At 40.6% G+C, this 15,316-nt stretch overlaps 1 protein-coding gene across 3 annotated transcripts in view; it reads right to left on the reverse strand.

Moving 5' to 3' along the window:
* LOC125305748 (cation channel sperm-associated auxiliary subunit beta-like) overlaps nucleotides 1-15,316 on the reverse strand; it is a 116,046-nt gene that overhangs the window by 66,690 nt on the left and 34,040 nt on the right. For all 3 annotated transcript variants that reach the window (XR_007195458.1, XM_048260676.1, XM_048260675.1), the window contains 5 exons: nucleotides 3,438-3,527; nucleotides 3,102-3,226; nucleotides 2,636-2,668; nucleotides 344-410; nucleotides 161-207 (listed from right to left, as the gene is read on the reverse strand). Coding sequence is in view for 2 of the 3 variants with exons in the window: in XM_048260676.1 (XP_048116633.1) it covers nucleotides 161-207; nucleotides 344-410; nucleotides 2,636-2,668; nucleotides 3,102-3,226; nucleotides 3,438-3,527 (362 nt within the window). In the remaining variant the exon portion in view is untranslated. The remainder of the gene's footprint in view (nucleotides 1-160; nucleotides 208-343; nucleotides 411-2,635; nucleotides 2,669-3,101; nucleotides 3,227-3,437; nucleotides 3,528-15,316) is intronic.

Genomic DNA, 15,316 nt, shown 5'->3' on the forward strand with positions numbered 1-15,316 from the left:
GGTGTCCCTTTGACATAGTGATCAATTGTTTCTTTATAATAAAAAAAAAAAAACAAGTCACAGTTGAATTCACATAGTTAGATTATCTCCATATAAACATTGCACCCTAAGAAGATATTTACAGAACAGTCACACTCTTATTAGAGGCATAAAAACCTACCAGCTGGCCCCCCTCTCCCTTATTTGAGACCAGGCTTACGAAGTCATCTATAAACACACCACAGTCAGTAATCTGAATGTCTTGATAATCTCATTTCTGTCAATACTGTATGTGTTACATTAGTTCAACTTATCAGTTTTAAGATATGTTTATTACATTCTGTCATATGTTAAAATGTGATACCAGCAAAGTATAAGCGGTTGGTGACACACTGGGGTGAGAACCAAAGGGTTGTTGAGGCGTAGTCCATCTGGATAGACAACAACAGAGATTCTCATATTAATGAGAGGGGCACACACACACACCGTCATTCACCCCCACATCCACCAATAATTGCATATTTTCAATCTGAAGTTACAATACAACAGGCCTGTTTCCATTACAGGACCGGAACTTAGTTTTACGGGGCCGAGGCAGTTTGTTTGCGTTTCCATCCGACGAAACACCCCGTAATGCGTCAGGAACTTCTACGGGGCTGAATCAAATCCCTGCCCCAGGGTTGGTACGTCAGTGTGGCCTCAAAAAACTCCAGCAGTGGTGCGAGATGTAAACAAGGCGTGAATGAGGCATGAGTGGAAGACGAGATTTTTTAAAACCCATCGAGGCAGACAGGTTACAGCTAAATTAATTACAGGTTAGGCTTGTTGTGTTGAGGTAGCCTACACTGAACGAACACGTCTGCTAAAATAGGCTTTAAATATTTAGAATGTCTATGTTATATTCAATTATCAACTCATACAAATGAAACCTACATAATGCAACATTTCATTGGGAACAAATCTTCAAAGGTAGCCTATGGGTATTTGCAGACTAGGCGTATTTTTCGCTGCTACATCTTTTTTACATTATAATCTTATTGTCACAGTCACACCAGGTTCTGTTCCAGCCACACCCACTTCTCACTCTCCTGAAGCTCCCCTCACTCGTTCACACTCCCCAGTTTACTAATGACCTGCACCTGTTCCCAATCAGCCTCACTCCCTACTTAAACCCCAGTCTCCCCTCAGTCGTTGTCTGGCCTCGTCAGAGATGATACCAAACTGCCATCCACCAGCCTGATCACACAAGGAGTGCTCTTACTGGATTCCACTCGCCTGTTCCAGCGTCCTCCTGGTCAGACCCCTCGAGTCACCTCCGGAGTAGGATCTAGTTAAGTCAATCTTCTGTGTTTTGGGACTTTTACTGAAGTTTATTGATCTTCTATGTTCTGGACCCTCATTGGCCTACTGTTTCCAGTGAAGTTTCTGTTTGTTGCTGACCCACTTCTGGTTTTCATTTTGAAATAAAGACTATCTTTATTACCTCCCTGTCCTGAGTCTGTGGGACTTGTAGAGTAGACAGAGTTTTCAAAAGTCCTCGGCATCTTATAAAAGGCGATCACGGCCGACCTTTTCTGCAGCTCAGAACTGATTTAAAGTTGAGAAAAGCATCTTACGTCAGGCCATTGTTTGACAGTTGACCAATCACAAGCGGATACTTCACAAAATCACATCACAAAAAGACGCTTCCAGCTGCTTTATGGAATCAAAACAATGGTTGATTTCTTAAACTGAAGAAGCGGTCGGCACAACTTCTCGTCAGAAAAAGAAGCCAAGTCTGAATGTACCCTTAGGTGTCTATTGACTTCAGTTCACTCCATTTGAAGGTATTTGTGTAAAATGGGCTTAGTTGTTGCAAATATGTTGATGTTTAAAACCAGCACAGGTATTTTTCACCTCCATTGTGGATAGAGTAATTTAGGTAGTAAAAATGTTTAGATTACTGTAACTGCACGTAAGCAAAATGATGATAAAGGATTTAGCAAATGTGTATCGGGGAGATTTGCTGCAGCTGCTATGCCATTTTAATTCATCTATAATTACGATGCTTACACACAGTTGCGTTCCATCACCACACCAGTGGGTGTTTCCGACGGTCGAGGGTGTGTAGCCTACTATGTAAATGCCTTGAAGTAGTCCTATAACCGTAATTTGATTGGCTGGTGCCTTCCGTTGCTCTCCGTCGGTGCAGCACACATTGAACTTTTCGGTGGGGGTGACGTGACCAACAGGCCCACAATTCAGTTCGGCAACGGATGACGTACAGTGTAAGCCCATGTAAAGTGAAGGAGATGCGTCTCCAGCACTGCACTGCATGCAACTGTGTAAGCACCGTTAGCGTTGTGATCGTGCAGTAAAAAAGGCTTTATATGGGTAAGTAATGGAAACACAATGACTGAAAGGGTGAATAGCGAGGCATTCCTTTACCTGTCCCCTTTACCTGGGTAGTGGGCCGAATACCTGTGATGGAAACGGGCCTATTGGGATTGTTCATTCTATAATATTGTTAATCCCATTACAAAGTTACATGTGAAAACACAATACGTTAACAAATACAGAGACAACGCTACAGTTTTGACTTAATCGTTCATTACACTGCTTAGGAAGTTCTGAAGAGAAATAAAATAGAAATTAATGCATCTAAGAAATCCATCACCTGTGCCAGAACTGGGAGGACCAGCAATGAGAACTGCAAAAATGAGAAAGAGAACAGATAGCAGTGACCAATCCCTTAATTGAACGGTGGAGCCAGAAGCCAGCATAAGCCAGACTTACAATGACATGAATAATCAATCTGCTTGAGTAATCTGACTCTACTAACAACTGGTGACTGTCTGAATCATACTCGAAGTAAACACACACCTATATGAGGTGCTTACCAACTAAAATAAAACAAAAAACAAAACAAACAAAAATTAGAAAAAGGGTGGCGTAGCACACTCAAGACTTCTTGAGTGTGCTACGAAGAAGCACAATTTGATTTCAACCAATGTTTCGGCTTATGCCTTCATCAGGGTTATCTTTGTCTGACTGTCTGAATCATCCAAAGGCCTACTCATGACCACAAGTGAGTTATCTGATTTATACAAGTGTGGTTTGCCTATGTAGTCTTGGAGATGTACTTTTAGAGGCTCTGTAGCTGAAGACAGCAGGTCTTGGCTGATGAAGAGTCCCCTATTGGTCAGCAGGAACAAGTAACAGTTGGTCAGCTTCAAGTCCACAAGGGATATGCCCACGCATCCCGACACTTATTAAAAACAAAGCAAACACATAAACAAGAAAATTATGTTAAATTGTATTGACCAAGCTGAATCAACAGTAAGACTTGCACATTACAATTAACATTAATACAACTATGAGAACCTTAGAGTTGCTTATGTGTATGAATTAATACATCTATTAAACACTGGCCATCACTGAAAACTGACCATGTGAACATAAAACACATTAAGACTTACAATCATTGATCAAATCACACAAAGTTTTGGTAACGTTGAACCATCTGCCGCTGGATGTGAATGCTGAATTGGTAACACTAAGAATAACTCCTGCAAAGTTAACAACAAAGCAAACATATCAAACAAAAACAATATGGGCATTTTACAACCACTTCTGATTTAAGGTCCTGGGGGGGTATTCCATCAATCTCGCTAAAGGCTAAACCTGGCTTATTTCGATAAATCTTGCTCTCTTTAGTGAGAGATCCGTTCCATTAGTGTGGTTTACGTGAATCCCAGCTTAGTAACTATGGGAATGTATACCACAGAACTAGCCAGAGGTGCATTCAAATTTGGAAAACAGTGGCGAATGTTTGTGGTGAACCTGTTTTCTTTGATCAGTTAAATTTGAACGATTTGGTGTTAACATTCCATTGTAACGGTAATTGCATTGTTGCCTTCGCCAAACTCCCATCCAGTTCCACTGTATGTTCGCGGAGAACTACCTCCTCAGACTGTTTGTGATTGTTCACAAACGTTTGCCGGAAATTCAAGGCTAATGGAAAACTGTTTGCAAATGTTCGCAAACGTTTGCCTATGCAAATTTGAACGCACCTGGTCCATAGCAGGTTAACTTTTATGCTTAAACCTTACGTGCCCGGCCGTTCTAATTCCGTTAACATTTTAACGATGACCAATCGTCTAATATCTCAGCTGTCCAATGGCTGATTTTATTTCTGAAATCTTCCCCGTAATGCTGACAACATAAACCTCTTAACCAATCATATAAAAATTGAAGCTTATGATGCGAAATGTTTTGGATATTTGTATATTTTATAGATGAGTCATGAAAAAATAGTGTTACTTCAGTTGGTACATTTGACGTGGACAGCCGGATGCCACCTGCACTTTGTTGGAGTTGACCTTGACTGGAAACCACACAGCTGGATAAACTGAGGTAATATATGTTATATATGTCGGTTCTAGTTATGGTTTATCTTAATTTGTAGTCCTAAAATCAAGTTATTTGACAGTAATATGCTTTCTCATCAGCGTCAACATTATGGCATAGTGCATCGTCATGTAGCTATACTTTAGCTAGCTGCATTAAATAGAGATAGCTAGATACTGTATTGATCCCCAGAGGAAACTTAATTACTCTGAACTGCTTGCAATATTCTAATTTGCTTTTGATGTCAGTTATTTTAATTTGACTTTCATTTAAAAACCTGTTAGAATATAACCTGTAAGTAAGTTTGTTTTCTAGTACCAATGTGCTTGTTAGGTAAGCATTATATTGGCAATCAATAGCATACCAAAGCTGAATAAATCCATGGGTGCTACGTTTCAAAATTAGGCTACATTACATTCTCTGACATGAAAAAAAGTTGATCGATATTTTTTACTCCTCAATATGTAGTTGGGTGGATGACAAATAAGCCTGAAAAAAGGAATTAAAAAAAACTTCAAATATCATCCCTAAAAAGTGTTTATATGTGTTGCTGTATCTCTAAACTTGACTAATATACATTTTTTTTCCAAAAAAAAAGTGAAATATATATTTATATGTCAATTTGTCATGTCAGTGCCTAAAATTGTCATATGGTGTGACGTGAAAATAATTTGAAATAAAATGAAAATTAGATATTTTTTTCTACTTTAATGTCACTGTACATTTTAATCACGTTTGCTTTGATTTGCAACATTTCCTTATGAATATTTAGAAGAAAAACCTAAAATTTAACAAGTTATTTTGTCAAGGTGGAGAATGCTCCTAAGTGTAACTAGATATTTTAGCTTAATTCTGATATTTCTTGTAAGAACTCACTCAAAATTCTTGAGGTTCTTGCAGATACCATTTCCTTTATGTGCTATTGATGTTTTAATGATTTTTCAATTATAAAGTCTTTTTTGTGACATTATTTAATGTCACACCAAATGACATGGTGTCACGCCATATGATGAACTGCACCACTCCACCATGTGTCAGAGCAAAACAGGGTTTTTAATGACAATAAAATCATTAACAATGAATTTTGAAGTCACTCTATGAATGGTGTATGCGTGTAACAGCAAAATAGATGAAAGTTTAGTATTTATTTTTTAAACTTACATGGCATGGTAACATAAAAGAAAAAAGTATGAGAAATATGAATTGTACAGATACATTTTTTTCCCAATTATCACAGATTTAACAAAAAACATATAATATCTGAATTTAAAACATATTTTTACAAGAACTTTTATGTAAAAATGCAATTTGGTCATATGGTGTGACAAATGTCATATAGTGTGACTTGAAAAAAGCTGTCACACCATATGATGCAGCGTCACACTATATGACATTTTGACAGTTAAGCTAATTTTCTAGACAGTTAAATACAGCTAACTATTATTTAGCATGCAACTGACCACATGGCAGCAGTGCTTTTAAGAATTCATGAAGAATATTTGTGGAAAATAGCTACTTGTTAGGCAAATGATGTCACACCACAAGACACTAAAAAATTTGGCCCACGATTGATGATGTCCAATTCAAAGCTTTTATATAAAAATCTAAAAGCAGAACTCACCTCTTGGCGTTGCCAATTACTCCTGACATTCTATTGTTACTTCCTGATTAAGCAGGGTCCTCTTCACAATAATAATGTCCAAATGAATGCCCAGTCAAAATATACAATATAGTGTCACGCCATATGACAACCATTTTATGGACAAAATATATTTGATTATAACTTAGTTGGACAGCATGCATAAACATCAAAACTTTTTTTTGTGGTTGTAAAAACATCCAATTATTTTATATGCATGGTAAAACTTTAAAGTAATTATACTTTTTATTTGATATACACTCTTTTTAGGAAGTTCGCACACATGGTGGACAGTCACACCATATGACATTTTTTATGTTTGGATGATTATTTTAAGTCAAAAGTGAAATACAAATCCAATAAATTTAATATGACAGAACTTGAACCTACCAGACCTACAACATTTCCATTTAAATTCTTAACAATTGCCATTTTTTATAAGTGTGTGACACATGGACAGTCTGAATTCTGCCATTTGTCATCTACCCAGTTATAGAAAACATGATGTGAAATCACAGATTCTGTCAGAAATTTATCGGAATGTCACCGACTGTCCCGTATTTCCGACCTCTTACGTATATGTGTCACTTAATATTAATTTCTATACAAACCAAGACGGCGGATTCCCAAAGAAACGCAAAGAAACTACTTACTTTAGACCATAGGTCGGCAACACCCGGCCGGGGGCCAAAGATGACCCGCCAGCAATATTCTTTGACCCGCCAGATTATTCTGGTAGTCCGATTTTTTAAAAAACATTTTTTATTTTACAAAATAAAACATTGCGTAGCCCTCTGCCAGCGCTTCAATGTTGCGCTTTTGTGCCGCTGTCTGGAGTGGAAAGGCCACCTTGAAGGTGCCGCTCCGTCTGGTAGGCTAGTGCAGTCTGATATTCTGTTCAAAAAACAACATCGTTGCATATCCAACACCAACGGCACATCAGATACACAGGCTTTGCATTTGTGAAGCCGATGAAAGATGAACGCCAAGTTTTCTTTCCATTCCTCTTAATAAGCTACATTCGCGGTAAAACTTCCCTCTTTAGACTTTTTGACCCAAGACATTTTCTCCCAGTTAACTCCTGTAGTTCGCTCCTCACTCTGCACGCTGATATATCTTGTAGGCAAACAATAAACATTGTAACACTGTCAGTGTCAGAGGGTTGGTCAACCAAGTATTTAAGAATAAAAGTAAGATACTTTATCCAAAGTTATTAGGTTAAGTTATAAGTCAGGCTGACAGGCTCCGTGTTAAACTGTTAATTATTGTAGCCTATAGGGCATTTACTATTACCAGTATTGAAAGGGGAGATAAAACAGAGTTAATCAAGACCATTTAACTACTCAAGTAGGCCATCAACGGGCCCATCCATGGTTTATTTTTTTTCACAAGTTATTCATTCTCCGTGTAAATGCGTGTGGACTAATTGTCAGACACCAAACAGGACGAGGACCACAAAAGCGTCACGTTAGAATGTTTATTTAAGGGTTGGGGGTTACGGGGGTTTCAGGGGTTCCGGGAGTTCCAAGAGTCTGCGTGTGTGTGTTCCCCAATAGCCGAAAGCAGCAATGGCAGGAGCTGGATGATCCGGGAAGTCCTGGGGGAAACACACACACAACAGCAATTGAAACGAAGCAGCAGTACAGTCAAGGGCTAGGCTGTATTAGAAGAGAAGAGAGACGGAAGGCAGGTCAAGATTACGGGGCTGGAGATCAAAGAAGTAGTCAAGCAGGTCTGGGTTCACAGGCAAAGAGTCAGAGTTGTTTTCCAAGACAGGCAGGTAACTGGTGCGGGTTTTGCAGACGATCTGACAAGTGTGGACTGAAAAGCAAGGCTTTATATACCGGCATGATGAGTGGTGAATGCAGTGCAGCTGGTAGGTAAACGAGGGTGAGGCAGAGCAGAGCAGGAACAGGTGGAGGTCATCAGACCTTAATCAGCGCGATGTTACCAGGCAGAGAGAGCTCATGACAGAACCCCTAAGGGACGGCCCCAGAAGTCCCCAAGAGTGACACCACACGGGAGGGCGGAGGGGAGCCGTGGAGGGCTAGAATTCCTCCGAGCGGTCAGTGAACATCCTCATCCTCGGGGAGCTGGAGGGTCGTGGACAGAAGACGGGACAGGTACCGGAGACAGGGTCAGGCACAGGACAGGAAGCCGGGCGGGCAGGGACGGTTAGGGGACCCCTCTGGGGCGCCCCTACGGATTGCAGGTTGATCAGGATGCAGACGGGTGGAAGTCGGGCGATGAGTGTCCGGTCCACAATCCGACTGGCTGGCACCCAGGTTCTCTCCTCAGGCCCATAGCCCTCCCAGTCGACGAGATACTGGAGGCCCCTACCTCGCCCGTCTGGACGAAGCAGGCGTCGAACGGTGTACACCAGCCCACCGCCAACCAGGCGCAGGAGGAGGAGGAGGAAGCTGCACGGGACCAGCGGGCTTTCATCGTCGGCTTGACTTTGAAACATGGAAAGTAGGGTGCACCCTCATGGAGGTTGGCAACTGGAGCCGGACTGCGGTTGGGCTGATGACCTCTGGATAGGGAACGGGCCGAGAATCGAGGTGCCAGTTTCTGGCGATTCCACCCGCGCAGTGGGAGATCCTTGGCTGACAGCCACACCTTCTGGCCAAACACGGTGGCGGTGCCGGCGATCTTGGCCCGGTTAGCCCCAGTGGCATAGCTGACAGCTGACTTGAGTGGCGTGGCACGAGCTTGTGACCAGGTACGACGGCAACGGCGGCATAGGCGAGGGCAGGCGGGCAGGACACATCTCCCCTCCTGGCTGGGGAACAGGGGGGCTGGTAGCCACACACACTGGAAGGGTGACATACCAGTGGCAGAGCAGGTGAGGGAGTTGTGAGCATACTCTATCCACGTCAGTTGTTGTGCCCAAGCCTGGGGTTTGCGAGAAACCATGCACCGCAGCGCCTGCACCGCATGCACCGCACCGCAGCATAATCTTGGTGTCAAATGAAAGGTAACACATTGAAGTTTCATGCTTGTATTTGGATTATACTTCAGGGGTTCTGATATGGAATGACTACACTAAATATGGAATAATTACAAACAATTATAAATCTTTATAATTTCTATTTTTAATTAAATTGGTGGACTGTACATCTGCATAACTAATATTGGATCAAATGACATGAATTCAATTTCTATGGATTCTTGTGAATATTTAAAGACCCAGTATGCTATATCTACCATACTGCTAAGGATATACACTGCAGCTAGAAGGTAGGGAAGCACTAAAAGCGGAGAGGGGGGGGCAATTGTGATTGTTATGTATTGATTGCCAAGAGTCCAAACTCTCAAATGATGTAGAATATGACTATGCTACATAACAATCTGAAGTAGGGATGCACCGATCCGACTTTTCTTTTCAGTCTCGATACCGATACAGATGCCTGGGCTTTGTGTATCGGTCGATACCGATCCGATACCATAGTTAAATTAATAAACCATTATGTGGAAAAAACTAAAGGCATTAGGCCTGATTGAAACATTCTTTTCCTAACTAAACATCACTTTCCTAGGACAAAATCAAACAAAACTAGATGTACCGCATAGCGGTACAAAATATGACCGCCGCTCAGTCCTGTACATCCGTTCCGCGAAAATAAATCACACTTCAATTTGTCTCCATATTTTACTCCATCCCCACTCTTGAAACTTTTGTGTATGCTTGTTTGGCATGCCTGAGTGTGTGTGTGCGGCTGCACAGAAAGTACCCTACTGGTGCTGAAAAGGTGAATAGATTGTAGAATAGCCAAAGAAGATGTAGAATTGTTATAAAACCTTTAAAATCTCTAAACAATCACAAGTAGGGCAGTTCATCACAGTTCATCCATTGCAACTGGATTGATGAAAGGTCACTTACACCTGTAGGCTACATTGTATTTGGGAAAAGCAAAAGGTATCAGCATAATGTTATTTATTTATTTATTTTTATGTATTTATAAACAAAAACATCTCTGTCAGTTCCATGCCGTTTTCAACAGCTATCAAAAACAAAGGTCATTTTGGATGGATGGATTTTTTGTGAATGTTTCTTCTTCTACATAAGATTTTAGTCATCTTTAGTTCATGTAATACTTTATTGTCAATGCACAAATTAAGTAACAGTAGTCTGAAACGCTATTGTTAATGCACAAATTAAGTAACAGTAGCCTAGTCTGAAACGAAGTGCTGTTTTACATCTAACCAGTGGTGCAAATAACTGACATGTCCAAATGGGCCTTGATGAAATGCGCCGCTAGACTGTTCATACACATTTTAACGGGCCAAAGTTGAAGAGCTTTTGTCCGCTATTGTTAGTGCAAATATAGGCTGATTCATGTTCCCTTGCATTGTTTAACTGAGGTCCATGGCTAGTCTGGCTTTCATCAGACCAAGCTCAATCTTTTAAGAAATCAAAAATAAATAGCGGGCAGATCAGGCTGGGTTCACCCAGCCTAGTCCATAGGCACCGATATTGTTTAATTTTCCGATTGAGATATACACGCCTGGCTATTCTAAATGCAAAAATGCATCAGGGAGTTATGACAAAACGGTAACTAACAAACTAGATCCTAATAGAAAGTTGTTAGCTTCCCTAAGCTACAGGTAGGATTTAAGGTAGGCCTATTGACAACATAAATTGTCAATAGGCTATGCTGGCTTACACAAATAAAATCTCCTTTGAAACCAATGGCTTACGCTTTACAGTATCAAGCGGACTTAAACTGTCATATCGGGCTTAAAAGTTGTAATAACATTCACGCAGCTCCATGAGTCAAGGAAAGCGCAAAATGAAGTAGCCACTTCTAAATGGGACCTACTACACAGTAGCTTAAGGTGTTTTGCTAAAACAGCCATAATGAAATGAAGGTGTCATTGTTTGATATTTTCACACACACGCTTTTTAATTTCACAGACTACAACTACCAAGCTGTAATCAAAGCACATCGATTCCCCTCTCACACCCTGCACGCACTTAAAAAACAAAATAAACAGGCGCCTCAGTCTCACGCATGTATAGGCAAAACTGCATCAGACCGTGTAACGCTGGTAAATCTTCCATTGCACAGAATGATTTTGTAGCACGCGGCAATAAATGACAGTCGAAAGATACAAACAGTGCTGCTATACATTTGTTTGGTATAACCCGATTTATAGTTTTCTACAAATGCAATAAATCAAATGCCTCCATCACTCAACCAACGCTTAACGGTAACATTACCTAGGTCCTTATTGATATTACAAGATTAACGCATCTGCAGTAAAACCAAGCATGTCCGATAAACATCCTCAGATTTATTTCGCTTCAAGAAGAAATGGGAATTACACTTCATGTGAACATCGCCCCTATCCTTATTAGATGTTCGCCATGTAAATTACAGTCCTTGTATGAAGGCCCATTGTTTTTCCAACCCCTTTAACTTCCAACAAAATTACGCCTCACTGCAACGATGCGCCATCTAGTGGACAAACGACTACTTCTCGCCAATACTGAAAAATGCAGCCATGATGATGATGATGAATATTTATTTTGGCTTTCTTTTAATCCTACTGATTTTCATTTTTTACCGGGGCAAATCACAAATGAGTGATTATGAGCCAGGTTTATGTGGGCCCTTGAGACCAACATACCATAAAAGATTCACAGAGAACTGTGTCTGCCCTACCCTCCTTTCGGGGTCCAGTCCAGCTGGGGCTGCAGATGAAAACGAAAAATGACGGTTCCATGCTATCCATATGGGGGTACATGCTCACCAAGTTTTGTGTACCCCGGTCTTTCAGTGTCCCGAATCCTTGTTGGTGTACGCCACTAAATGTACACATAAATTATTTTATTGTAAGGCCCCCATGAACGAAAGTACACAAAACTTGGCATGCATTCAGAGGGTGTCATAATGATCCTACACTTTTAATTTTGTGCAGTTTTGACCTTGTCAGCCAGAGATATTGAGATGAAAACACCTAATTTTATGCTTTTAATTTTTAACTAGGTGGCGCTATACATGAAATAAGTGGTAATGGGATGGGTTGACATGCCCCCTTAAGACCAACATACAAAAAAGGTGGACCTCCTAGGCCCTACGGTTCTCGAGATATTCACAGAAAACTGTCTCCGGCCACCTACAGGCCAGTTGGTGTATAGTAACATAAATTAATTTATTGTGTGGCCCCCCATGAACGGAATTCCACAAAACTTGGCGTGCATACAGAGGGTGTCATAATGATCCTACACTTCCAATTTTGTGCAGTTTTGACTATGTTAGGTCACAGATACCTTCAATTACACCACCTCATTTTTACTTTTTTTGTGTTTAACTAGGTGGCGCTATACATGAAATGAGTGGTTATGGAATGCGTTGACATGGCCCCTTGAGATCAACATACAAAAATAATGGTCCTCCTAAACCTTACGGTTCTCGAGATATTCACAGAAAACTGTGTCTGCCCTACCCTCCTTTCGGGGGGTGCAGTCCAGCGTGGGGGCTACAGATCAAAACGAAAAACGATGGTTCCATGCTATCCATATGGGGTTACATGCCCACCAAGTTTTGTCTACCCCGGTCTTTCAGTGTCCCGGGAATCATTGACGGAAATTTGGACATGAAAAAAAAAAAAAAAAAAAAAAAAAAAAAAAAAAAAAAAAAAAAATCTGACTAAACCTATATGACCGCCCGCTTAGCTGCGCGGCGGTCATAATAATTATTAACTGAACTTTAAGACGGTAGGTAGGTATATTTATGTGCAGCAGACCTGAGGCAACACAATATATATTCTTCAGAAATATAGCTGATATAAACTGAAATAAATGCTACCGCAGAAGTGCATGCACAAAATGTAGGTCTACACACATTATAAAGGGCATTAACACACAGGTCTAAACAGAAGCACTCATTGCTCGACACATTTGTTTGCAAATGGCTCTTGCCACACACATCAACGCCGAAGTTTTTAACAGGCAAACACTGGATGAACAATGGTTTTTATGGAGCAGCGTCAACCAAATATAACTGAATCGTGATTTACATGGCAGCAAAGTGCGATGCTGGTGTGCGGAGTTGTATTGAAAAGAATGGAATCTAATGTAAATGAATGTCGAAACCAGAGTGCATCGCAAATAGTAGCAGCCAAAGAGGAATATTGATAACAGAACAATGTGACGGTGAAAAAATCTTTGACGGCACACAACTAATGCGTCAGCCTAGGCTACTACTCTTTGGCCGGCTCGTAAGCCCAACCAAGTGTGTGCAACGTTTATGTAGCCTACTAACGGCGTTTAATCTGCATCATGCCCCATTTTAGCGGAAAATATGTTAACATTATATCATTGATTCCAATGGGAAAGTAATCACACGTTGACGTTACATCTAGTTATTCATTCACAGAACATTCAATCGTTTTACTAACACGGCAGTTATGAAGAATTATGTTTATGTAACTTACTCATGTTGAAACTATGTACATTACCAACCTAATTCATTTGCAATGCCCCATGTATTGTGTTGCTACATGTTGTTACACTTACCATGCAAAACGGTTAGCTTGCTAGCTAGCTAACTGTAGAATAGCCAACTGTAACATAGCCAATTATTTCACATAGTTGTGGGAAATAGGCTACGTTCATATTACAAGTGATAGAATGAATGTGTGACTTATGTTTAGTTGATGTTATGACATGTAAAGTTAAGCTTGCTGAACTTAATTATAGTCAGCCACGGGCAGTTTGACTGTGCCTATCGATACATTCGTGACACTCACTCCTGTTAGTAAACTGGAAAGAGCAAAACATAGGAACATAAACACACAGATAACTCTTACACCAACCTTATTTTGTGCCTTTTATTCACATTTGTTTCAAGATTTAGTAAGTATACTTTAAGCCCTTTTCGCTCCCCACTTTGATGCAGCATAGGTTTCCATTAAATCAGTCAACTTTCCCCTAAAAGGGGGCGTGTACGTGCAGCACATACAACGTTCCATTCCATTCGTCAGTGCATATTGTTTAGTTTCTGGTCTAGCGAGATCTGGTGTGGTGTTGTAGTTGTTCTAACGTTACTAGTTGTTGCAACAGCATGTGAAAAAACTACAAAGTTTGTTAAACCAAAAAGAACGTTAATCTCGCGATAAAAAAATTGACGCCGTTAAAATAGGTTTACGTTAACGACGTTAACGCGTTTAACTGACAGCACTATTATTATTATTATTATTAGGCTTACTACTATTAGTATTAAAAAATAAACAATTGTGCACCAGCAGCAACTTAGAACAGTATTCAAGTTCACAGTTATTACTAAATAATAAATCTAACAAGCAATCATATAACACACAAATACATAACAACTTTCTCCCACCAAAACCAGTTTTGTGCAGATAAAACTCCCATTACATTAATACACAGGATTAGATGTTAAAATCCCTTGTGCCAAAATCCAAGGTAAAAACACATTCAGAAGCTCAACAAATGGTCACAAACACAAGACAAATGGCCCATCCAACAGCAGTATATAGTATGCGGCATGTCATTGGGGTTATCAAGTGGGCACCCTCATTCACCGATGTTTCGTTAAGTTAGGCCCACGACACCTCATAAAGGCTTAACAGTGAAACCAGCGTCCTGGAGACACTCCCCTACATGCTGCCACCATATTACCACATTGAAATATCCAATACCAAAAATACTCTTAACCAGCCCAGGCATGGTCAAGGTTGGCTAGGTTGGTCCGTCCCGTTGATGTGGGCTGAACCATAACCATAAAAACCCTGGCCAACCCACCATCAGCCTAGGCACAGCCATCACAAACACAAAACAAATTAGCCAGTTAGCTTAGGCCCCCATCACAAACACAAAACAAATTAGCCAGTTAGCTTACGCCCCATGTTGCCACCACATTACCACAATAAACAAATACCCTTAACCAAACTTGGCATGGTCTAGGTTGGCCCGTCCCGTTGATGCAGACTGAACCATAACCATAACAAACGCTAGCCAACCGCCATCAACCCAGGCACAGCCCATCACAAACACAAAACAAAATATAACCGCAAGCGGTGATTTACGGGGTCTGAGCAAAACGAACATGAGGTAGCATAGATTTTTAGTTTTACATATGCTTTGATTGTTTGGGCCCAATTGTTCAAAAGAAACGTGATCAGATTTCGGTTATCGGATTTCAGTTACCGGATTTCGGCTATCGGATTGGATCAAATCTTGAAAATGGCTTGTTCAAAGGGAAACAAGGATCCTGAAATTGGATTAGATCACATAATCTATTCTTGGTTTTGAGCTGGATAAAACCAGAGTTGGATTGG

This window comes from Alosa alosa, chromosome 13 (assembly GCF_017589495.1).
Source record: "Alosa alosa isolate M-15738 ecotype Scorff River chromosome 13, AALO_Geno_1.1, whole genome shotgun sequence".
Lineage (NCBI taxonomy): Eukaryota > Metazoa > Chordata > Actinopteri > Clupeiformes > Clupeidae > Alosa > Alosa alosa.